Here is a 26,213-nt window from a genome sequence, read left to right on the forward strand (position 1 = left end):
TCATATCTACAGGGTCTGTAGGTAACTCAAGAAGTTCAACACAAATGAATTCTTATTCTGACAGTGGTTACCAGGAAGTAAGCAGTTTCCATAACAGCCAAAACTTGAGCAAATCAGAAAACAGACAGCAGCATTCCCTCATTGGAACTGCTAATAACCATTCGGTGAGAAGCTCACGAGCTGAAGGGCAGACATCAGTCCAGGTATGCTCAAAATAGTACACTCTATCTCTGTACGCTGTCTATAACACAGTTTTAAAGACAATAGTCGAATAGCTGGACCTACCTTTGTATAGGCCATAACTGATGTCATTAAATTACACTTTTATTTAACACCTTTACTGGTTGAAAAGCAGAAATGGCTTGCAGCACACATGGACTTGTTTGCTGAAATCAGCATGCATGTGATCTGGTTCATTCACTGCAGCTGAAATTAAGTAGAACTTCTGAGGACTCCTGACTGCAGAGTGCACTGCTAATATAATCTCAAGAAAGTATCACTCATTTGAAATTCAGTTGTGATACTGGGGAAAACCTCCTAGAATTTAGCCTGTATGTAAACATAGTGCTTAAAGGAAGATGGGATTTATTTTCTTGTACCTTCTACTGTTTCTGGCTTTTTTACCCTCCTTTTTCATTAATCAGAATGATAGTGAGACAGTAATGGACAAAACTTCTTCAGCTTATACTAGAACTCTTTGCATTACTGTTCCTGAATCTCCAAAGCAGTGGAGTAGTGAGGAAAGCAAGCATAAGTGCATATTAACATAGAAAGCCAAATAAAAATGGGGAATGAATGGTTTTTCAATGTTAAATTGCCATTTTATATGTTAAGAAATACTGGTTTGAAAAAAAGTTATTTTATAGGAAAACTGGAAGGAATTACATTTAGGGTAAAAGCTACTCTTCAGCTGCTTTTATATATTGTTAAATTGTGCGTATTTCTTGTTGACTTCTCTGTCTTACGGGAGAAAAGTATCCACTACATGGCCTAAATGATAAATCTATCAAATGTTTTTGTTTTTAAACAGCCTTCAGTAAATATTGCTACCAACCGAGTCATGAGACGTGTCAGTTCAGTCCCATCCAGAGCACAGTCTCCCTCTTACATGGTCAGCACAGGTGTTTCCCCTTCAAGGGGGTCGCTGCGAACGTCTCTGGGTAGCGGGTACGGTTCTCCATCAGTTACTGAGCAAAGATCCCTTACTTCTCATGCGTATGCATCCACTACTCTGCCAGTACAGCGGGCAGCATCCCCGTATGCTGCTCAGAGACCTGCCTCCCCAACGGCTGTGCGGCGGATTGGCTCGGTTACATCCAGACAGACGGCAAATCCCAATGGCGGGACTTCCCAGTACCAGACATCGGTCAGAGTCGGCTCTCCTCTTGCCCTTACTGATGTACAAACCAGAGTAGCTTCTCCGTCCCAAACTCAGCTGGGATCTTCTTCCCCAAAGCGTTCTGGCATGACTGCAGTTCCACAGCATTTGGGAGCAACACTGCAAAGAACAATTCATGATATTGAACAATATGGACAGCAGTATGATATATACGAGAGAATGGTCCCTCCACGTCCAGATAGCCTTACAGGTTAGTAAAAAGGTAAAGACACAGCTTAAAACAAACCTACAAGCTGTAGAAAACAGGTAGTCTTTTTATGGATGAAATGTTGTAGCACTAAGTTGTGAAATCTGTGGTGGATGTATCAAATCAGTTGTAAATACTGATGTCAAACACTGTGTATCAATCATGCCATAAGTTTCTCTTTAATTACCAGATTGCTAGCTCTGCATTAGACTAAATCGTATGTTTTAAGTAGCTAAGTAAAATTCTGAGTCTTCCAAACAGAGGCATTTCAGTTTTTTCGAAGATAAAGTACATTTAATGTATGTGCAAGTTATACACAAAGTAAAAGATACTAGGCTGGAACTAGTTTAATGTCTAGTTCTTTCTTAAAATATGTAACTTAGTATCATTGAATTTTATGCTTTTTTTCCCCTAATATGTCTAGGCTATCTTAAAGTACTTCAGCTTAAATACAGGGTAACCATTGTAGTATTAGCTTAAAATAATGCCCTAAAAGGTAGAATCTGTTCATCTGAGAGGCAGTTCTTATTAAGATGCAGTTACTTTACATTTTAAGTTCTGTGTGTGTTGCTGGTTTTCTTCTGACTTTCATCTAAATGAGCACAGACAAGGTGATTTTGCAGTTAGACCATAGGCTCTTTTGAACAGACTGCAATGTCTGTTTTTTCTTTTAAGCTGTTATACTGCAGGAATTCTCAAAATATTCTCATTCCTCAGCAAAAGGTATAAGGTGTCTTCTCCCTCACCTCTGTTTGCAAGACACAGTAATCTACCAGTTTGATAAGGGGACAACCACCCCCCCAGTTTGACATGAAAGGCTATTCAGTAGTTTAAATGAATGCAGTCCAGTGGGCTGCATAATTTGTGATGTAACAGCAATCTTGTACTCTTAAAATAGTATTAAGGTACTTTACAGATACCATTGATTGAGAATATCACCTTGTCTAAATAGGTGAACTGATACATCTTTAGAAAAAAGGAGTTATTGGGATAGTGAATCAGTAATTCAGAAACAGATGCTTTAAATTTAATGCTTTTGGTATTAAGGAAGTAGTTAGCAGCTGTGGTAGTCAAGCTTAGAGAGCATCTTATTTTATAGCCATCTGCACTGTAATCTTTCCAGGAAACTTGAAATGCTATGACTTGCCTGTGCTCTAGGTTACAAACTATGAGTAAGAATCCCTCAGTATTATAAAAAAACTGTTACATTTTCTAGTATAAATTAGTTTTCATGTTTCTTTAGAGGGAACAGTTCAGTATAATACCTGACATCTTAAACTCAAATTTGTGTATGATCAGTTTTCTGAGAGGAAGTTTGGATGGGGGGGAAGGTTAGTACTGCAGCAGCCCTTAATATAATCCAGAACTCTTCCCTGCTATGTAAGCTGAAGGAGAGGACAGATATATGATCAGGACTTCTCTTCCTTCTGTGCTTACAGTCTCTAAGAAGGGTATCCATGTGGTGCATGTTCTGGGAAAACTAATGTTAATAAGATGAGTGTCTTCCCAGGAGATAGCATTGTCATCTGGGAGGTATAGGTCCAATTACCTGCTTTGCATTGGACATAGCTCCAGTTGCCTGCTTTGCTTTGGTGAAGTCCCTCTGTTTTTACCACCTATAGATGTGTTTTCTTAGTCATGACCTGTGAGACCCCCAAAGGTTTCCTTGCAGACACTGTGATAGAGCAGGTCTGTGATTTTGGGGGGAAAAAATACTCAAATGCAGGATACATTTGGTTACACATCACTACTTAATTGTATTTTGAAGTTGTTCCATAATCTCCATCATTTCATTACCTTTGCATAGTTCACTTAGCATATTCTATTGCTTTGATAGCTGCTAAAGCTTTAGCAGCTTACAATGGTAATGCCGAAGTGGACAAAACAGTGTTAATTTAAAACCAAAAATTATGATGGTTTTATGCCCTACTTGAATTTGTGAATGACTACACATTTATTTAAAAATGTGTTTGCCCTAGCTATACCACCTGTATGTTACATACTAATTTGCTAACTTTTTTCTAACTCTGTTAACAATTTATGATTTGATACAGTGAGTGAATGTTGTGGATAATCTCTGCATATAATTTTAGGCAAGAAAGATGACAATAAATTTTGTTGTAAGATTGAAAAAATTAGGTTAGCAGTGTAGGAGGGGAAGCATGAGGAATGCTGGTCTGAGACCAAGTGGGATGTATGTGATTGTCACACTTATACTTCCCATTGTACTACAGTAAATATTTGGTCATCTTTACTCTTAAGAATTTAATTAAGAGAACAAAACTGGTGAAATCACAGAATAAACAAAGAATGCCAAGAGCAGAAGGAACTGGAGTAAAAGGGTGAAGGGGAGATTAGGCCATTGCAAGATGCAGTAAAGAAAAGTCAGAGTGGAAGAGGACCCCATGGCAAGGTAAATCTCAGAGGCAAAAGGAGAAGTATTGTGTAATTGTTTCAAAGGAAGTAAAAATTCAAGAGACTGGAATATAGATTTTCAAAATTAAAGAGAATTTTCCTGGTAGGGTAATACTCAAAACCTAAGGTGGTGTAGGTGGCAGAAGTGTTGTGTAGCAATTATATAATACATAAGTAAACTAAGTTTGAAAATAAATATGGGCTTGGCTCACATTTTATTAAATATGAGCATCTGAGGCTTGTTTAGTACTTAACTAGCTAAAGGTTTGGCCAAGGAGACTGTCAGTTAGGAGCGTGTAGGGCAGCGAAACATGATACAGAAATGTGGGAGATTAGAGAGGAGTATTGAAATACAACAATTCTGAAGTGCTTCCAAAAGAGTTTTTTTAAGAGCAGAGGTAGGGGAGAGACTGATGAGTGCAGAAGACCTTTTACTTTGGGTGATGCATCCTGTTAGTTGCAAAAGCTCTGTACCCTCAGTTCTAAGAGCAGCATAGAAGCTGACAAAACTCAAGCAGGGAATGGTGAAGAACTGTCAGAATTAACTAAATTCTAACTATTTTTCCACTACCCAGTTTAGTATATTAGTGCTTCTCTGTAGACTCTGGAAGTATAGCTTATAAAATAGGGGAACTAGGATGCTTTAAATGAAAGCATTAAAAATAGATGAGAAAGTTGGTGGAAGGTAGCTAGTTAAAAACACCAATACCCGGAAGCAAAGTATACACAAAGCAGGCATTAGATAGTCAATGGGAGGGGTGGTGCTATATGTCAAAAAATGTTTCCGGGCTAAAGAAGAAGAAATACAGGATTAAGACTGTACCACTAATCTCCTAACTAGGATGGCAACAGTGAACTTAATAGGTGATAGGTTGCTAATTTAGGTAGCAAAATGGTAAGGAGAAATACACATCAGTGGTGGTTACAGAAGTACAGTAACACAGTGGAATGCACGGAAAGAAATTGTAGGCAACATGAATGAAGTTTTCATGAAGCAGGTAGAGGGGGAACCTTCACAAGGAGAAGCAAGTCTGAACTTGTGCAGTGGTAGTCAAAACGCTGTTATTGAAAAGCTGTTCTGCACCTCTGCCAATAATGTACTTGGATCTAGCACTGCAAAAGTGGTAGCAGGAGGTCCACTGCTGAGGAATTTAAGTTAAATGAGACAGAGATAAGTTAAAAGGAACTCAAGAGGGACAGCTCAAAGGCAAGGTGAAAAAAGAGATTCTCATACAGCTGCAGCATAGCAAAATATATATACGCACATCATGGGCTATTTAAACCTTTATAAAGACTTTTCTTCACATGCTTAAAATCTCTGCTGCCACTACCAAGATGACTTTTGCTCTTACTGCTACATATTGTTTCATTTTCAGGATTATGACCCCCTTTAGGCTGTGCCCTATTTCACAACTGGATTTCTGTCAGGTTCACAATTTACCTTGTCATTGCTGAATCCGTGAACTGCACATGCTGACTTAGCTTTTACTCTGTATGTTTTAGACTTTCAACTATAAATGCTACTGAAAAAATTGAGTTGGAAAAATTAAAGTTGCCAGCGTACGGACAAAACTTTTCACCAAAGAAATGTTGTTTTGTCAATGAATCTTTCAGTATGGCTCATTTAATAATAGAAAGAAGTTTAATGAATAAATCTTTATAACTGTAGATATAACTAACACCTTTTCATGGCTAAAAGAAGAAAGATTCAAGCATGACAGCTTTATTATTTTTAATTGATATGGGCCATACACATATTTCCCTCTTCTTGGTTTTAGGCCTGAGGAGTTCATATGCTAGTCAACACAGTCAACTAGGACAAGAATTACGATCAACTGTATCTCCTGACATGCATATCACCCCTATCTATGAAGGCAGAACTTACTACAGTCCTGTGTACCGTAGTCCTAATCATGGAACAATTGAGCTCCACCAGGGATCCCAGTCAGCATTATATCGAACAGGGTCAGGTGGGTAAAGGGCTTCCAATGCTCCTCTATTGACTGTGTCCCAAAGTCATGCTTAATTTACTTACTGGAGTTTTCCTGGAACCTGTGGCATATAGGAGAACATCTATGAGATATGTAACAGTAGTCTAAAAGTTAAAACTAGATGTTATAAATTAATGGAGATAGAAACTAGGTTTGGAGGACTTAAAATAACCAGCAGGAATTAAAAAGCTTTTGTGATGTTTGCAAGAAATACTTGGGGCTATATATCAGTGTCAGCTTAGGGTCAGAATATTTTCTGTTTGATATCACACATTTGGTTACATCCAAGCTACTTCATGACACAAAAAATTTATTGCTGCTTCTTGCATTCTCTGTGCATCATTCTCTTATGAAGTGAGTTTGTTTGTATTTTTTTAATTCATCAGTACACTAAAATGATAGCTTGCACATTTAAATTACCTATCGCATCTTTCACAGTAAAAATACTGATTTTATCCAACTTCTCAGCAAAGGGTAATGTTAAAATACTATACCTGAAGATTGTATATTGAAACTGAAATATATCTATAGTATTTCATAGAATTGCTACTCATATATTATGAAGTGCATAGGCATTAGATTAGTATTAGAACTGATTTTCTGTAAAGAGAAATGTAATACATGTTGCAGTGCAGTTTGTTCTTTAAGGTTGATTAATAATTTGTATAGTGGAGTAATTTCCAAAAACTCTCAAAATATTAGTGATTTAACTAACTCTCTAGAAATATTTATAGAGAAGTCTCTGACTCATATGTCATGTTTTCACACATTTGAAAATTGCTTTTTAATGTTTTTTTTAATGTAACTGAAATACTAAGAGTATGGAATGTTGAAGGAAGGAACAGTTTTTGCAGTTCTCCTATCTTCTGCAACCTAGAGTAAATAAATTAAGTTTCTCAGGATGTGCTAATGAGGAAATAAAACTCGAAATTGGAATTCTCTGTTTACTTGTCTACCTAATATCACTTAAAGAACAAAAGCTACTCTGTTGAGTCAGGAAGATACATGTTCCTGTTTTTGAAATTATCAGCTTAATCTTTGAAATCATGTTCTTGTTAGCTTTTTGTCAGGGAAAATGTACATGTAGTTGGGAAAAGGAAAATATCATATAAACCATTTAAATTGTTGTTCTTATTTTTCCTTTTTCTATTTAGTACAGTTGGCAAACTGACATTACTGTTAGTAACTGAATTTGTTGAGAAAAGCTGAGGCATAAGCCTGATTCCACCAAACCTTTAGTTCTGTAACTAATCTCTCTATCTTCCCTGCAACATTGAGTAATTGCTCCCTTAAATCTGGTGATAGCTTTCAACATTGAGCATGGTACACATTTTTAAGACTGGATTTTTTTGGTGGTGTTTTTTTGTTTGGTTTTTTTTTTTTTTTTTGCTTACACTTCTAATCACGTATTGCATTTTCTCTTCAATAGACATTTGTTACCTAGTTTGTTTTAATACTGATTTTATACTAGGAGTCGGAAATCTGCAAAGATCATCCAGTCAGCGTAGCACACTCACATACCAAAGAAATAATTACGCTCTGAACACAACAGCTACCTATGCGGAACCCTACAGGTCAATGCAGTATCGACTATCAGAGTCCAGTTATAACAGGCTGCAGCATGCAACGCCCGCCGATGATGGGACCACGCGATCTCCATCCATAGACAGCATCCAGAAAGACCCCAGGCAAGTCCATTTGTGCTTTCAAAAATCACGTACATGTTCTGTAGTAAGATTTTTAATACATTCCTTGAATATATATAGCACTTTGTGCATATTCCAGTTTTACATTGTTTAAACAATCATAACTAATTTAGTTATTAAGATCTATACCTTTATAGCCAAAGTAATAAATGCAGTCTACTTGTTACAGTAAGAAAGAGCAACTTCTATGCATTTAGCTATTACTACATTTTTGTTCCATGTTTATTTTTCATGTAGATGTTATTACAGGAAATACTTATAAATTTGATGAGAATTGACTGGATTCCAAAGATTTTTGAGTAACTCTACAGAGCACCCTGTAGTATTGTAGTAAGTTTTCTCTTTATGGGAATGAGAATCAGGGTTTGAAAATACATACCTAATTTATTTGAACGAATTTTTCATGAGCAGCCTGCTTAAATTTCAAAACAATGTAAGTTTAAAAATGATAGATAAATGTACCATTTTAAAAGTGAATACACATTCATATTTTTAAAATAGTTAACTACTTTGATGTTGTAAATGTATGTACACAGTGTGGGCATGTGACAAGTGTAGTACTATCATGACAATTTATTAGAGACACTATTCATTAAACCCATGTATTTTAAAATGGGAGTATCAAAACCCAGTCCATGCAAAGCTTGGAGGGATTTATCGTACTGTTTATCTTCAGTATGGGTATGTGATTGCTAGAAATTCCAGTCCGTCCTTAGATTGCCAGTTCATTGAGGCAGCTTCTAGACAATCCTTGGTCATGAAAGCACATTACACGTTCTGGTGGTTTAGAAAGAACTGAAAGCAGAGCACCTCATAGTGGAGCATGTGGACTCCAGTTATGCCTCAGGAGCCTTTCACATGGAAACATTCAGGCACCAAATTTTGAAAAAAGGTAGCTAATAGCTATGGTCAGGCTAGAGTCCTACACTGAAATCTTTTGGGATTCCTGCATTACAGAAGGCTCATAGCAGGATTCAGTTATTTTCTAGTTAGGCCCTATCCTTCAGTCTCGAAAATAAAAGCACTGTTTTTAATAGATTTTGTTGCTCTGTTTATTAGTGGAAATTAATGTATTTTTTTTTTTTTAAATAGATACTGAGAGACTGGATTAATTTCATTTAACTCAATGGTACATTCATCTAAATGATGTTAATAGGATAATCTTAGCTCTAAGTAGTAATGCGTGCTAGCTGCATACTACTGCTGGCCTATTTGACATAGCTTACAAGAAAAGTTACTTATAATAGGGATGCTTCACATTCATAACAAGAAACTTTAGAGAAATTCTGACTCGGTTTTCATTGCTGGTGCACCTTCTTATCTCATAATTTCGCAGTGGAATAGTTTTTACCTTACATTTTAATCTGTTTCAGTTTCTCATTTGCATATCATGCTGTTGCAGAGGTTAGGTTATTGTGTTACAATAGCCTCAGACTGGGCTATTTGAAAGCATCACTCTAGAAAAGTGAGGGAACATTCAGAAAGCTACTAGTTTTATTAGAAAGGCAGTTTTCCCTAAGGTCTGCCTATCATTAATATGGAGAAATAAACCTCTTAAGTTGCTGAGCAGTTCAAAGTAGGCACTTAACTGAACTTTCCCTTTTTGGTGAGTGTAGGAATCCTGGGCAGACCTGACTGGCCAGGCTAACGTTAGCCTTTGAATAGCTCCCCAAATACTATTCTTGGAACATCCTTTTTTGTTTGTTTGTTTGTTTGTTTTGGTTTTTTGTTTTTTGGGTTGTGTTTTGTTTTTTTTTTTTAAATTTACTTGCATTTTTGAGCATGCAAAAACTTAGATACTATTTTTTTCCCCTCAGTCTTCCTTTATAGAAGGAAGATAGCCCAACAATTAATGAGTATATTTTAAGTCTGTGGATTGGGCATGGATATGTTTAATGACTTTTCCAGGATTTGCCTCCACAAAATCATTTTGTTTAATGAAGGAGATCTGATTTTAAGTTTACAATCCCTGAATAAGACAGATTATGCAAACTTCCTGCATCTGTTCATGATGATGAAATTTCAGGCTGCGCAGCTTTTGTTGAAGTATAATTGACTTCAGACTAGGAAGAACGTTGAGCACTGAGCAAAAAATGTTGTGTGGAAGAGATGCCCCTGAGCAGCGCTGTTAAGTGGGTATCTGTTGCATTAGATATTTAAGTTTGGGGAGATTTATGTAGGTTGCAGTGTTTGGGTTGGTATAATTTTAATATATATATCTCTGAGTGATCAACAACCAAGCTAACTGAAGAACATACGATACAAAGCGTCCTTTTCCAACTGGAAGCCTGAAAGGTGATGTGACTCATAGTTATTATATATACCTGTTTTTCCTCCTAGCCCTGATACTCCAGAACAAAAATGGAATTGTTGAAAAACACTTCAGATGCTGTAGTAATTCTACTTAATAAATAAACATACATTTATAACTAATGCCTTCTCTTGAATGTGTTCATCTAATGAAGGGAGTTTGCTTGGCGAGATCCAGAGCTGCCTGAAGTAATTCACATGCTTCAACACCAGTTCCCATCGGTTCAGGCGAATGCAGCTGCCTACCTTCAGCACCTGTGCTTCGGAGATAACAAAGTAAAAACGGAGGTACTGTACTGAGTGCGTTTCTGTTCCTGGGGAAACTATAAAAGAAAAACTAGACCTCTTGCCTCTTTTTTTTTCGTCATAACACAGTATTTTGGACCCTTTTGTGTTTCTGTTTGTACCATGTGTATGATAATATTGAAGTACCTAGGTGTGTGTAATTACACACACACAGAGATTTTTCCTGTCATAAGAGGCTCCATGGAAATTATATGAAAATATTTTACATCAAGTTGTGTAATCTAGCAGAACTGTACAGTATGTTTACCAGAGCCTGTTTTTGTGTAACCTGTTGATGACTGGAGACTAAAAACCCAAGAATTCTGAAAGGCTTTCCCTTGGTTTTGATCAAGATGTTTTAAGACATCATAGGGAATGAGTGAGCTGTCAAGCAAGGGAAAGAAATCCAACCCTAGAAATATATAGTGGATATTATTTGTGTCGATATAATGTGGAGGAAGGATACACTTGAGTGAAAATTCAGATTGTTGAAATTTCTGGGAACTGTTCTCATTTGAAGAGCTGCTCTTTTTGCAGAGCAGCTATGAGCTATTAATCTGAAGGAGTTTGCTTTTTTGTTGGTATCATATATGTGTGTTATCATCTGTTATTTTCAGTGTAAATATTATTTATGTTAATAAAATGTTGGTGCAACTTTTATAAGAAGATAGCCCAACGTAATTTACTGTTGCTGGAAGGCAGATGAAAAGATGGTGGTGGTTTTGATGTTCTGGTAAAGATCGCAGTGATAATCAGATGTAGATAGATTTGTAAGTTAGTCTTGCTGTTTTAGAAGGGATATGACAGCTTATTTAGGAACTCTTGGGATGTCATTTGTCTGCACATGTTCATTTATAGGAGATCTTGTGTTTCTTCATTGTTTCCATTTTCATTATTACAGAATTTGTTTTAGAAATTATGGAACGTCTCCTTTAATTTTTTCAAAAGTACACAAAACTAAAAGAAATATGTCAAAGTTTAAACAGAATTTGAATGTGGTGCTAACTTGTACGAGATGTATGAAGTGGTGTCTTAATTATTTACCCTACTTAGCATTAGAAATATTTGATATGTTTTAAAATCAGTTCAGGTATAAAGGATTATAGAGATATTATACAATATAATCAAGCTCATAAAACCTTATCCAAAGAAAAAGGTCGTCTTTTTGATTTAGAAGACAAGATGAGTTACAGTAGTCAGAGAGACAACTGTAAATGTAGCCTGCCTTCCACTTGGTGTGTGGAATTTTGGAACAGAAAATTTCTCCTTTTCAAACAGAGAAGGTTTAGGTACTGGCAGTTATTTCTTTTGAATGGGAATAATCAGCTGTTCAGAATACTATGACAGAAAGAAGGAAATTGTCTGGCTTCCAGGAGAAAAGAATATTCCTGTGCTTTTGGGAAAGCAAGCCTTACGTCAGTGTTTCCTGATGAGGCTTTCAGTCTCTTAAGAAAAGCCATCCCTTGAGTTGGGATAGTGGGTAGGGATCAGCATGTTTTGAAAACATGATGGTATCTGTGGCAATAGGCAAGCTGCAATTCATGTTCCCTTTAAAGCAGAGGCCAGCACAAGAAACTGTTTGGAACAGGAAAGGATCATAATTATTTTAGTGCCAAATTCAGTAAAGCCTTATTTGAGGACTGCTTTTGTATTTTCATTCATTTATTTAAATTTATTATTTTATTGCTGTGGTAGAGACCAGATTCATTTGCTAGACTATTAAGGATATTAAAAGCCTAGCAAAATGAACTTGAATGCTTGCATTGCTAAAACCTGAAGGTAAGCATAAGAAACTGCTCCTTTCGGGGGGGGGAATCTTTACCATTTAGCTATGAAACTACACAGAATGAATGAATGACCCTTCCATGTAATAAATATCTATCTGTAAATACATACAATACTGATTTATTAGTTCATGAATGTATCATTTTACAAGAATTCTGATTTTTTTTTAATTTAGAAATTGAAATGCCTGTTCAAACTAGCAACAGCTGCTACGTTTTAAAATAGTTAATGACTCAGCAAAATAGAAGTCTTAAGAATGGATTTCTAGTCCAGTTTTATTTTGAATTATATACACAAAAACTGTATCTCATCAAGTTTTCAGTACAGATTGAAAAAACGATAAAGCTATTTTGTTGTTCATAACTTGTATCTGTATTACAGGTGTGTAGTTTAGATGTAGTTTTTGATGTGCTGTATTGACATACAAGAGGGAGATTTAACTGAAAAGTATGAATACTTATTTGTTGCTTCATTATTTAGTGGGAGAAATGAGACTTATTTGCTTTGAAAAAAACCAACTCTTTAAATCTTCTTTTTTTTTTTTATAGCATCTTGCTTTCAGTGTAGTCTGTATCAAATAAATAATCTGTGAGGTAATATTCATCTCCTAGCTACAGAAATCTTGGCAGGTGAATAACATTAAGCTTAAAGTCCACTGAATGCCTTTAGATACAGATTCCTGGTGGCTTTTGGCATAGCAGTGGCTTGTCCAATTGATCAACGCCAAACTTTGTATCCCCTGGATTTATAACTTACATGGTAGTTATAGCTAGGTGTGTAAATATAGGTTTCCTTTTGAAAAATACACATTTTAAACAGAGGTCTAAAAAATTTCCAAGTCACCAGTCTTTCATTTTATTTCTTTTATTCTACTTAAGAGGTGATTTGACAGGTAAAAATCACATACAGTGCTGGTCATGGCCCTTGCATTTCAATTGTTTTTTTTCCAAGCCTCTTCAATTTGGCTGTTTTAAGGTGTAGATAAAGATATTAACTGTTTTGATACCAAATGCAATTTTTAAGAATGTAATAGAGAGAAGATTCTGGTTTTCAAAGTATCAACTTAAAATGGTTTGGCTAAATCTCAGTTATGTTTTCATTGAGAATAATTTTATTCTCCTTGTCTTATGGCCAATAAAAGACACTGAACTTTTAAAGCCAAAAATCCATGAAACTTTGTAGGCATTAATGTATTTCAGATAGCCTTGTGGCTTGCCAAACTAATTATTATACAGGTTAGAATAGAAAAGGGGCCCCTACAAGTGCTTTTAATGCTGAACTAGAGAATCCTTAGGACTGTTATGTTTTACATCTCCTCTGACTGTTTGGCCCAGAACCACATCCCATATAAGCGAAGTATTCAGGAATGGTGGTGCATCTCTTCTTTTCACCATGGGATCTCCTTCTTAGGGCAGCAGCAGTTCAGACGCTGTAGGCGTGGGATTTTTAAAGAGATCCTATGCCAACTTCATGGCAGAAAAATTATTGTGCTGTGCTTAAATAATACCAGGTTGTAATAGATCAATCTTATATTGCAAAATAGCTCATATTTTTTTAAAACAGTTCATAGCAAATATTTTGGTATCCTTTTGGTGGTGATTTTTAATTTAAAATTAATCTTGTAAGTAATACTACTTAGTTATCTCTTTAAAATATTTTTTTATTTAGTAAATGTTACAGGTTCTAAAATACTATAATCTTTTGTCATTTCTTTAAGTTATTTTGAACAAAGAAAAGCACTGCATGGAAATGAGATCTTAAAACACAATGTTAAATTTTTTTAAAACTATATAACAAAGAATAAATGCAACTAACCTGTTTAAAGCAAACAATATAAAATTTCTTTTTGTTTTATGAAATTTCTGCAGAGTAGATCTTCCTTTCAAAAAGAACTTCAGATATGCCAATAAGGCTGGATTTATACTAATTTTAACTAATTTGTGTGCGTGTGTGTAGCAAACTGTAAAAGTTGGCATTTAAATCTTGGCAACTTCTTACTTCTAATATTCCCTAGAAAGATACTCTGCGGTATAGGAAATCACTTCAAAAACTGCATTACTGGGAAACAAAACTTTAGCAGTAACAATTCTTCTCTGAACACAGCAAATGACTGAAAATGTCCATCAGCCTTGTCAACAAGGTTGTGAGTCATTCACATGAATTTTCAGTACAGTGTAACAATCAACTTACTAAGATTTACCAACAATATTTCTTCTTGAAGTACAATGGAATTTACTGTTTTTATAAAAATAAAAGCCTTCTAAATCTGTAGAGTGAAATGGATGAAATCAGTGGGTGCTGATGTTCCCAACATTCCATTTCTAGGTATGTAGGCTAGGAGGAATCAAGCACCTGGTTGATCTCTTGGATCACAGAGTCCTGGAAGTTCAGAAGAATGCTTGCGGTGCACTGAGAAACCTTGTTTATGGAAAGTCTACTGATGAAAACAAAATAGCAATGAAGAATGTTGGTGGGATACCTGCCCTTTTACGATTGTTGAGAAAATCTGTTGATGCCGAAATAAAAGAGCTTGTAACAGGTAAGTTTTTAATAGAAACAAGGAGAGAACTATAATACAGATTATTTTTCTGAAGTGGACAAGACTGGAATAACTGGTAATTGACTGGAATTGAGTATATCGACTGGATTTTTATTGGTGCGTTGGTATTTTTTGTGAACACAAAATCACTTATTTTGATTACTGACAGTTAAAAGTATTAGCATAGAAGTATAGATTCACTGGGAGAAGTGAATCTTGAGGTAGTTGCACAAAAGCTCCACTGAGGGTAAATTTTCCCCTGGTATGATTCTCCTACATACACAGCTAGGTCTTGGATAGGTATTTCTTTATTGACTCCTAACATTTGTTTTATTACAGGCTTTTTTTTATCATCTGCTGACAACAGTTTTAAATAAGATTTTGCAGAATTCATAAGATGGTCCCAGACTATGTAAATGTGTGTTAAAGTACAGACAGAAAATTGCAAGAATGGAAATTTTAGAAGCATCTCAGTGCCCAACCTGCTAGTAGAGTCGTGGCAAGTGACGGTGTACGCACTCCTAGTCTCTTGAGTATGAGGTAGCAGATTTTAGTTATAACCCATGAACCTACTTGGCACTTGGTGCAGATAGAAAGTGCAGAAATAATAAATTATTTGGAGTTCTAACACAGGAAAGAACTCAATTTCCATCAAAACAAGGTGGATTTGTTGGGTACTGCATACATTTGCTATCTCTTTTTCTTAAGATGGGAGTGATTTGTCTATGAAGGTTTTAGGGGACTGAAAAATATGAAAGGATAGAAAAAAGCAGAGTTTTCACTTTCTTTAAACAGTTCCTCTTTCAAGTTTCAGTAGCTCCCTCGTTTGATTTTGTTAAGCTATAAAGCTTAACTACTTACCTACTAAGCAAAGCTGCACAGCAGTGCTCAAGTTCGAAGTAACAGAGATGTCATACTGGGAGTCTTTCCAAGTTATTTCCTTGTTTAGAAAAGCTATTAAGTAGAGAAAGGACTCTGTACAGAATGTATCCAAAGCATTTAAGTTTAAGTTCATATACAGGCTATCTTCCTTAAGTATTTTTCCACATAAGCAAGCATTAAGATAACCGGCAGCTTTCATGTTCTCTCTAGAAGGATACAGTTTTTTCCTTAAGAAGGTATGTAAATGGAATACTTAAAACTAGAATTACATATTAGCTGCCTTGTCCACTCTACAAAATTCACTTTTTATGCATCTGAATTACTTGTGCTTTTAAGATGTTAAGGATGGTTCCACAGACAAAGCCAAAGTCGAATTCTTAATTATAGAAGGTATTTAGTCACTATTTAAAAAAAAACAAAACCAAAACCAAAAAAAAACCCAAACCCAACCCTACACTGTTATCTTTCAAAAAAGATATAGCACATCATTTGTAAATAAAAAGATTTTTCAAATAAATAAGGTATTTAATTTGAATTATAATTAAAGATGACTACTTCAGAAAAAGTGACTCTTACTTTTTAACACATATATTTTTAGTTTTTTAAACCAGCTACAACAAAATGGAAAGTTTTGACCTAATTATCTTCTGGTTAAGTCAGTGGCATTGACTTCTGCTACAGTTAGACCAATGCTGAAAGCTTGAGAAGAAGCCACAGCAGACTTTCAGAGCTTAGGGATTTTTAAATGCCTCCTATAAAGAGCAATTTAAAGAAAAGAAGTGGAAAAGATCCAATGATTATTTGTTTAATAATGAAAAAACTCCACCTATGTCAGAACTAAAACTAGCAAACCATATCCAGTTTACTATGATCCCAGATTAAGATAATGTAAATACAGAGAAACTGGTATCAATCTACACCCCTAGAAACAGTATATGTCTGATTTCTAGTTTAAAATTAGCACTGTTCATTACTGCTGTAGTTTATTCATAATTTTTCATACAAAATGGATTTTCCAGTGTAACATTTCTTGATGAAGTACAATGCTTTTCTTTTTCCTGAGGATGGTCTTTCTTCCTTACTAAATGAATTATACTTTCATTATTAGCAGTATCAATTGCCTTTGAAAGATAACAGGTATATCAGGTGTCACTGCAAATGAAATTTCATCCAGTTTACAGTTAGATGAAAAGTTTATTATCCCAGAGAAGTGAAATTAGAATAACAAACTTCTTGCCATCTGTATAGATATTTTTCACGTGAATCTATTTATATAAAATATGTGAGAAATTATTTAGTCAAAAGCAGTTTTTTTAACCTCAGAAGTTATTTGGGAACATGCCCTAAAGATTAACTATAAGTTTGAAAAGCTGCCATACTGGGGGAGGGTTTAATTGCACAAACATGTTTTAGAGGTGTTAGAAAACAGTAGGAATACTGGGGTCTATATTTAATAAACAATAACTGAAATGACAAGATTGAAATGCAGAGGTATAAAGAAGTGGAAACTGAATGGAAAGTTACATTAAAGAATACAGAAAGCGTAATTGCAAAACCACAAGAATGCTTTAAGAGGGAAGCAAGTCATCTTTTTACTGGCTATAGATTATTCAGAAAATAAATTATATGAAAATGAAGTAATACTTTTTTAAAAAAAGAAGTCTTTAAAAGTTGGACTTTGGAATGCATTGGAAGAGGATAACTCTTCACTGAGCTTGCTCCACCAGCTGCATGCAGTTTCCACCACTGCTGACCTATGGCAGCCTTGCTGTGCTGTGCTCTGCAGTCAAAGAGCCTTTAGAAGGGAACTATGGTTTTTTGTTTTTGGTTTTTGGTGTTTTTTTTGTTTTGTTTTGTTTTTTATTGTAATTGCAACACATTGAATTAGATTTCAGCACCCGTGCTTTCTGGAGGCTACTGTTTTTCACATTCTAGCACAGCTTCAGCACTAGGCAGCAGCAGTGTTGCTGGGGCCTCCTTCCTGACAGTGTACCAGAGCTCCATTCCCTAGCAAGTGACATGAAGGATGTGCGCTGGTTTATGCTGTCTGGTTATGTTCTCACACTGTAGTCAGCATAGCCCAGAATCAATCTGTGAATTTCAGGATCTCATGTCTTGGAAGGCTTATACAGCAGAAAACTGTATATGAGGTAGAAATCAAAATATGCATGTTCTTGAACCCAGGTGCAGTTTCTAACAATTGAGCCTACTTTCAAGAGACCCTCAGAAACAGCCCTTTAATACATTAAAATGTAAGAAACCATGGTGTACTCCACTACTGCAAGTTTTCCACAGAAAGCGAGTCAGATGCCTACCTTAATAGAGTAGTTTCTAGGTTTTCATCAGGTCTTCAGCAGCAGAGATGAGCCACAAACCATGGCCTCCCCAGGGAAAGAGCTCTGATCCACTCTTTTGAATGGTTGGTTTTCTGTCAGGTTTCCTCCCTGAAAGGTCAAGCAAGTGACAGTGCTGAACTTGGGGGAGCGGTACAATTTTATAGCTGGAAGGAAGGAAGAATGAGCACAAACTCCAGCAACAATTAGTCACTAACTTAGCTGTATGGTAAAGCTCTGTCCTTAAGGGGAAAGAGGTTGTTGTTGATGGTCCTGGCAATTCTTCATAGTTTCTTCAAATCAGTACTACCTCAGCCAGTTCAGTTGATCTCTGTCCAGCAGCACAATCTTTTGTGTACACAGTGTCAGCTTTGTGAGAGCTTGCATTCTTGCAGCGGTTCACACTGTGCATCGTTGCTTGTGTATTTCTGGAAAAGGGACCCAGGGTTCTGCGGTTCCAGACAACCCAAGGTAACTTTTGAGAAGGTACAGAAATAGCTGCAAGTCCCACACAACTTTGCAAACTAAGCACTCTGTGAAATGGGCATAGTTTCCTTTCACAACTTTCCTGTTACTATAATATTTACCTCAATTCTATTCTGTATACAGTCCAAAAAGCACTTGTGCAAAACTTGCAGAGGTAGCGTATGATCATCCATGTTTAGCAGTGGACCTCCAAGCTGGTGCAGCTGCTGAAGAACTGTTAATAAACCTGCTACCTGTTTGGTTAACACTACCTGATGTGAGCAGTGGCAGTGGAATTCGTTGCAGTAAACTTGTCTAGGGTCTTAAAATCTGGATTAAAATGCCACGATTCAAAACCAAAATAAAGCATGAAAACATGCAGCTGGAGACAGAGGAGAAACAAAGTTCTTTGCCACTGGTAATGCCAGGGTTCCATGAATAGTTGGGCCCCACAACACCACAGAGTACAAAGCCATTCAGCAAGGAATGAGCAAATCATACTTTTCTCTTTCCCATCCAGAAATTTCATGTGCAGATTTTTCTTCTTCTTGCCCCCCCCCCCCCCCCACTTTTAAACCCAATTAAGGGTTGCTGGCTTACCATATAAATTTCATGTATCCTCCGAATTAGGTAACAAAATAAAGCTTTCAAGAGTTACCACATAAGGGATTTTCCAGACAGAGCAATTATTTTACAATCCTGTTACAGTTGCTTAAGTTACATCAGTAATGTAACCAATTCAACACTGAACCTGTAACCAGTAGAAGCAAACCAATAAAACAAAACCCTTATAACACTAAAAGCTACTGAATTGGAGACAAGGTGGTTTTTAATTGTCCTCACGCTTTCATTGCGATCTATTGGAAAAAACAGATTTGTCACCTGAAAATATCACCATAGATCCAAGTCCAGAAGGATTATGAATCAATATAAAAAATTTTGTATATCAGAACAGTTGATACACAATTGTTTTAATATTTTTCACAGAGGAGAAAAAGTTAGAGACAAGGAGATGTTAGGAGAAGTTTCCCATAAAACAACTTCTCTCAGTTAAGGAACATTGCTAGCCTGTCATCCATGAAGAGCTGCTAAGGGTCAACAAACTCAGTCAGTCGCGGCTTACTTTTGATGAGCAGTGAGAAAGATGAAGCCAAAGTTCTGCTTACAGATTACAGCTCTTCTAGTAACTCCAGCAACTGTTAATAAAGTGGCTGAAGAGCTAAACAGAATTATTTATCTTGCCTGCTTAATTTTTGCTGTTACAGAAGCTAACCAATCTTGTCCAAGTTCAGTCCAGAAGTGGATAGAAGATTCTTTATTATGAAGAAAAGTGATGATTTGTAAGTGAAGTAGCTGGCATTTGATGCAGTTAGGTTTGATGTTTTTTTATGTTGCTGTAAAGTGGAATCTACTGGTGTTCTTGCACCAGGGCCCAAAGACTTCAAGCAGCATTACTGTGATAGGCATTGACCTTTAGAAATCAATAAAAATAAAACCTTGTATTTCATGAGGTGCTTACAGTCTGCAACAACAAAACTGTTGTAAATCTGAGAAATTCTAGTTAACAAGCTATTAACTTGTAAATGTTTTATTAATTAATATAAATGTGATGTACTGCTACTGCACTATTTTCTGCATTCCATACGCCTTACCACATAATGGTAGAAAAACGCCAGTGACATTTTATATACATTAGTTTCATACTTTTGTGTTTCAGTAAGATCAATTATGATCTACTTCACTGTTCATTTCTACTGTATTTTATGTACTTTGCTGTTAGTTTTCAGCTGATGCTGCCATTTGTAAATGAAAGAGCACTGTGCTTGTGCTCTTACAATGCTAGTTGTTCTCCATACCTTAGTATAGGAGATGAAGCTTAGTGCATTTATTAATCTGTGAGTGGATTTTTAAATATAATTTATTTTAATTATATAGAAGGCCATCAGTTTGAATGCTTGAGTATGTTACTCCTGAGTAATTTCCAGCAATTTTATAGAGAACTTTTTTTTGGAGGTGGTGGATGGTGTTAAAAATCATGGCACTATTTTTTCCATATTTATGCTAGTTCTAGTGCTTTCATTGTTGTATTTGGAAAGTTTAGATAGAAACTTGTATTTGTTTCCTTACAAGCTGATAAACCTGGATTGCTGTATTTTGTGGGTTTTTATGAGAGGATATTTCGGGTCTCAATTTCAGTCATCTTCAATGCCTGCTGTCAGAGTAGCATTATTAATTGCACATCTGAGATGGCATAAACTCATTACTGAAAAGCATATATTGAACCTTTAAGAGATTTAATGAATTTGTACTAGGTAATCACGTAACCTTTTATTTCAGGATTTATAATTGCAATGGAGAAGATGTCAAATTGTCCGAAGTAATGATTCTTTTCAATTGTTTGCCTAAAGATACTGTTTTTAGAATAGGACTAGCAGAAGGAATGCTAAATGTATCAAAAGAAAATGTCCATATATTTTTCTTGAGAGCTGTATGACACCAATGTGTTTCAACAGTAACAGAAGATATACTTCATATACATGGAAGTTCTTTATGTCAACGCAGTAGAAAAGCAAATGCTAGTGTTGATTTGATTTACGCTGGAATAGAAATTAACAGATTGCCAAGATTTACAAAGAACAATAGCTTTGGGCATACGACCTTTCCAAGCTCAGATTACAGTAGATATGTGCTATAAGAACACAGAGCTGTTCTTTATCCTTCTATAACTACAATTGATTATAGGCCAAATCTTGACCCTTGCAGATCTAAATTAGCACTGTTTTCCATATATTACAGCACCACGTGAGCACTGTTTCACAGCTGTTGTCAGGTCATGGGTTCCAGTAATACTCTCTTGAGGCCAGTGTAGTAGGCTTGTGCATAATCACAGATCCATCTGCCTACACATACTTCGCTTGCTTCCATTCCACCCCAGAGCATTATGTGCATGCAGCAAGCAGCATATAGAAACAGACTGTTACTATTTAGTGTGTTGAAAAAACAGTTCTTCATCAATAATTTCTCCCTAGTTGAAAGCACCCCATTGAAAATTATGAATATTCAATTGATTTTCCAGTATTTCTATGACCTATCTACATGCAGTAGGATTTGATTAAAAACAATTGCAATCGTTTTAACAATGCAATAACATTAAGTTTTGTGTTTATAGATTCCAAACTACCTGTTTTCACTAGATGTTCCAGTTCTGGATTTTTTTTTTTTTTTTTTTTTTTTTTTTTTTATTCTACTGCATATCACCTTGTCCGGATCACTTTTCCAGGACAAAATTTGATCCTTGCTGCCTAAGTGTTGAGGTCTTTTTTTGTTTCTACATAATTTTTTGGTACATAGTGTGAGTTAATTCAAGCGTATGTCATCCTCACAGAAGTTCATCCAACTTGTCTTCTCTATATACAGCTAGATAAGCTGTTTAGTGTCTACTGGTGTTACAGGGAGTATCATAGCTGCCATGCAGAGTTTGATCTCAACCTAACTGGCAGACATTTCCTCATCACAGATCTTTGAACCTCCAGATATGTTCTGAGTGATACAAAACCATGAAGACTGAAAAGAGGAACTGTATTACTCCAGCGTCTTGTCTTTTTTCCTTTTAATAGTAATTTCCTTCTTGGGAGGAATCTCTTTCTCTCTTATTCTATAAATATTTTTTGAATCCTTAGGAAAAAAACCGAGAAAATGACCCCCCAAAACCTCAGTCACTGAAACTTAGTGGTTTAGATTTGTCTGTTTCTGTTCTGTTACAGTTTGTAGAAATTGCAAGTGCTTTTAAAGTGTCTTCTACATGAGGAAGGAACATCATCAATTTCTATTATTAAAGATGTCCTGGAACAGTTTGACCAGCATCTTAGAGACAGAGACCCAGGACCTTTAGAACAAAAAGCTGATTCTTTCAAATTTTCAGGAGAAAACTGTTAAACCAAACTCTATCTACTGCACTGTTAGGTATATGTGTTTCTTTAGTTTGGTTCATCTCTGCTCCTTTTAAGCACTTACTTCTATAGTCAGTTCCTCAGAAAAGTCTTCCAGATGATCCTATTTTCTTTTTTTTGCCAGACTAGCATTCATGTTAGATAGTCAAGATCATCTGGCTTTAACCAAAGCTTGTCAGGTTCAAGGATGGGATCTAAATTATTTAAGATTTCTTCTCTCTTTATTTTCTAAGTAGTAGGGGTTTCAGTCTAGAAAACCAGAAGTTTATGGGCAAGGCTTTTCTTTTTTTTTCATTTGCAAGTGTTAATGTATGTCCCAAATCTATGTGGAAAATATCCTCAAAACACCTACCTGTACTATTTCTAGTTGCCATCATTTTTAGAGAACAGAGTACCTTGGCTTTCCTCACCCTGTCTGCACCCATTAACTTCAAACATGAGATCTGTTGTGAAGTTGATGGTGTTGAAATGGAACTCTGTTCTGCATCCATAAGGCAAACCTCAAATACCTTGTCCTTGTATCACTAGTCCTCAACTTCATTCATGGTATTGTGTCTGGAGGGTTATGTTTCGTAAATGGGAGGCAATAACAAGGTTATTGTTACTTCCACGTACTTTTATCAGCTACCGCTAGCTGTTCCTGTCCCTTGTTGCGTCTTCTGAGGTCCAAAACAACTCAAAGCCCTGTAATACCAATGGCTGGATCCTCTGTCAGCTATTATTGTTATGCCAAGGAAGATGACAGATGGGGTCAAAGAACAATCCCTCTGATCTGCTTTAGGAGGCTGTATAATTCAATATTTTTGACTGGTTTAAGTGTTTGTCCTTTGAGACCCCTTTTAGGCAGGACTTGGGTCTTCTGTTTCCATAGAATCACAGAGTAGGTGAGGTTGGAAGGGACTGCTGGAGGTCATCTTTTCCCCCCACCCCCTGGCAGAAACAGGGTCACACAGAGCAGGTTGCCCAGGACCACATCTGTTGTTCTACCTGTGTGACAAGTATTTGTCTAACACCCTGATCTGTGGTGGTACATCAATTCTAAAAAATTGTTTCAGGATGGGATAGGAGAAAGGTGGAGGGGGCTCTAAAATACCTTCAGTGAGTAACTTCTGCTAGCTCACTTAAAGGACTCATCTGACTCTGTCAGTACTCCAGTGTATAGTCCCTAAATTTTGCTAACTTTAAGATCTGGTGCACAAACCTATACACTTCCCATCAAGATTCTTTTAATAAAGCTATTAGGATTTTTTTATATTGACTTTGTTGGGACCCGATCTTATAGAAGATGTGTATCTACATCTTTAAATTCAAATTATACCTCTGAATAACCTGTTGAGCATTTTTATTCTGCTTTCATCTTCCCACATGATCTTGAATGTTTTTCTTCTTTTTTCCTCTCCCATTCAGCCTTTTTAGAGGAAAACATATCCTGGCTCATCAAAGTAGTTTACATAGCTTGATATGAGTGCTTGTATTTTATTATATCTTGTATGTACGTCTCAGCTATTGAAAAGCATTTTATCTACAGTTTAAATCAGGGTTATGTGTTTTATTATTTTTTAATACTTATTCTAGAATATTTCATTCAAGAGCCAGACATCTAGGGATTTTCTGTACTAGGTAATAGTAGAATTGTTTTTTTGAGAAGACAGACATTTTCCTTAAATGTTGTTTTCATTTTTATTCTTATGATCTAATCAATTTAAATGACTGGCTAAAACTTTGGAGATGGGTATTTGTGTTTGTTAAAGGTTTGTGTTCCTTGTCACTTCAGAAGCAAACATCAAGGTAAATTCTCTGTCTTGTCTAAAATAAATTTCATGACAAAAATGTCCAACCATTGCTAATACCAAAGCAGTTTTGTCAATGACAGCAACTGCAAATTTTCATGTAGATAAGGCTCTCAACTTTATCATGCTACTTATTTTAATTTCCTGAGTAGGATTCTTTTCAGCAATGTTCACATAGTCATCTCTGAGAGCTGTAAGGGTCAGAATTTCAGGCAAAAATAGGGTAGGCAATCCCTGATCAAAAAAAAGACCCACTTTTCATTAGAACTACAGAAGCTTTTTCATATGGCATTTTAAACTCTCTTGCTAAGCTTACAGATTTCCCCCCCCTCCCCCCACCCCGGTGCTGTTACTGCTACTTCCTCCATTAAGAATTATCCATGCTTAGTAATGCTGATATGTTTTGAACTTTAGCTTTCTCTTCTCAGGTTTTCCTCACCTTTAGGCAATGTCAAGCACTAATAGCAGTTTCTGATTTTTCTGCTGTATTTCATAGTACATTCACAGACTAAGCAAGAAACATGAGGCCAGCTGAAGCAATCAGTTGAATTATACACAAACTAAAGTGTAACATGAGTAGCAAGGAGAAGTTTCTCTCCTTCCAAACCCAGGGATGCTAAGGGACAGTAGAGATCTGCTTAGGTAGGTTAAATGAAATGGACTTAGAACTCCTGTTGCTACACAGTTGTTTGTGAATGGAATGTTCACCAGTCTTCCAGAATGATGGAAGCTGCAGCTAATAGCTGTTGAAAAATAACTTTTTGGAAATTCATCCTCTACCTACAGCTTCAAACTGTCTCTTTGGACTTTGGCTGATGATTCTTTAACAGTTAAATATTTGTTTTTAAGTGTACCTCCACAACAAGGAATAAAAAGGCACTGTTATTTAAATGACATACAAAATTATACTGTAATCCCAGAAGTCTCGTAGACCTTACCTTAATACAGCATTCTACCAGCTCATACCACCATTTTCCTTATATTTGAATGGAAACTTCCCAAATTATAACTGCCTTTGCCTTCAGGGTTTGTTTCTAATAAGCACTAAATTTGGTCCCAATTATCTTAAAATAAGCGCGCTACAAATAATCAGATTGTATTATCACTTTTAACATGAAGACTGAAGGGCTGTGTAATACACAGTTCTACTTTGTCAAATAAATAGCTGAAGACTTCTCCCAAATTAAGAAACAGAGTGTCCTGGTGAGGCCTTTTGCCTTCACATAATGAACACGGGTAATAAATCATTAATCATTTAATCAAACTACCTCCTTGAGAGTCCAGCTTCTGGGCAAGTTTTGACATAGTTGCTCAGTGGAACTCTTGTGATCTGTTCTTCAAACACTCCTAGGCTAACCCTCGTAGACAAGTTAATATTTGCGAAAGTTTAACAGGCTTCCTGGAGGGCTCGAGTTTAGGGTGGTCCTCTAGCTGGTCTTTTCAGTCTGTGCCATTGTGCCCACTTGTGACAAAAAGATGCTGCTGGCTATTCTCTTCCAATTTCTTGGCAAGCATCTGAGTTACAGTGTTCCTCTGAAGGCAGGGTAAGGTGGTGTATGCCACATCCCTTACGGGTCTAGCGGGTGCTGCTGCAGCTAACTGCACAGGTCCAGCAATGCCGGGGTATGGAGTATATCATCTTTTGTTGCCTTGGCATTTCAAACAGCCCCCAGCTGCCCCAGCTTTTTCACAAGCTATAGGTTAGCTAGTAAATATTTAGACGTAGTCATACTTTGCAAGGCTGAGAGATTTACCTCTGTGAATAACCATACAGTACTATTCTCAAAAGCTAGGTCACGTAGAATTGAGCATGCTATTTTCCTGTATGCGTTAGGTAACTAATAGTAGTCTGAAAATCAAAATAGAATTTTTCTCTTGCATAACTTGCTTTAACAACAAATGTTTGGGGGGCAGGGAGGAGGTTCAGGTGAGATCTGATTTCTAGTTTTGCATCACAAATTGCATGAAATAATGGTTTTAAAAACTTAAAGTTATAGGCCAGTGAAGCATTTAGATTTCTCACTGTTAGTTACCCATGAAGTACTTTTCTTTAGTGAGGGCATACAGTCACAGAAGAGATTTATGGTATGAAATTGGATATGTATTTGAAATAGCTTGGTTTATGTAATCAAACTGTTAAACCTGAAGAGTAAGTAAACTTCAGCTTATCTTGAGT

At 36.2% G+C, this 26,213-nt stretch overlaps 1 protein-coding gene across 6 annotated transcripts in view; it reads left to right on the forward strand.

The window, feature by feature from the left end:
* The window catches only part of PKP4 (plakophilin 4), a 104,603-nt gene that overhangs the window by 60,247 nt on the left and 18,143 nt on the right, over positions 1–26,213 (forward strand). For all 6 annotated transcript variants that reach the window (XM_030016726.1, XM_030016725.1, XM_030016723.1 and 3 more), the window contains 6 exons: positions 13–203; positions 1,031–1,589; positions 5,780–5,971; positions 7,464–7,680; positions 10,164–10,296; positions 14,404–14,617. In XM_030016726.1, coding sequence (XP_029872586.1) covers positions 13–203; positions 1,031–1,589; positions 5,780–5,971; positions 7,464–7,680; positions 10,164–10,296; positions 14,404–14,617 — 1,506 coding nt within the window. The remainder of the gene's footprint in view (positions 1–12; positions 204–1,030; positions 1,590–5,779; positions 5,972–7,463; positions 7,681–10,163; positions 10,297–14,403; positions 14,618–26,213) is intronic.

Source organism: Aquila chrysaetos, chromosome 6 (assembly GCF_900496995.4).
Source record: "Aquila chrysaetos chrysaetos chromosome 6, bAquChr1.4, whole genome shotgun sequence".
Classification (NCBI taxonomy): Eukaryota; Metazoa; Chordata; class Aves; order Accipitriformes; family Accipitridae; genus Aquila; species Aquila chrysaetos.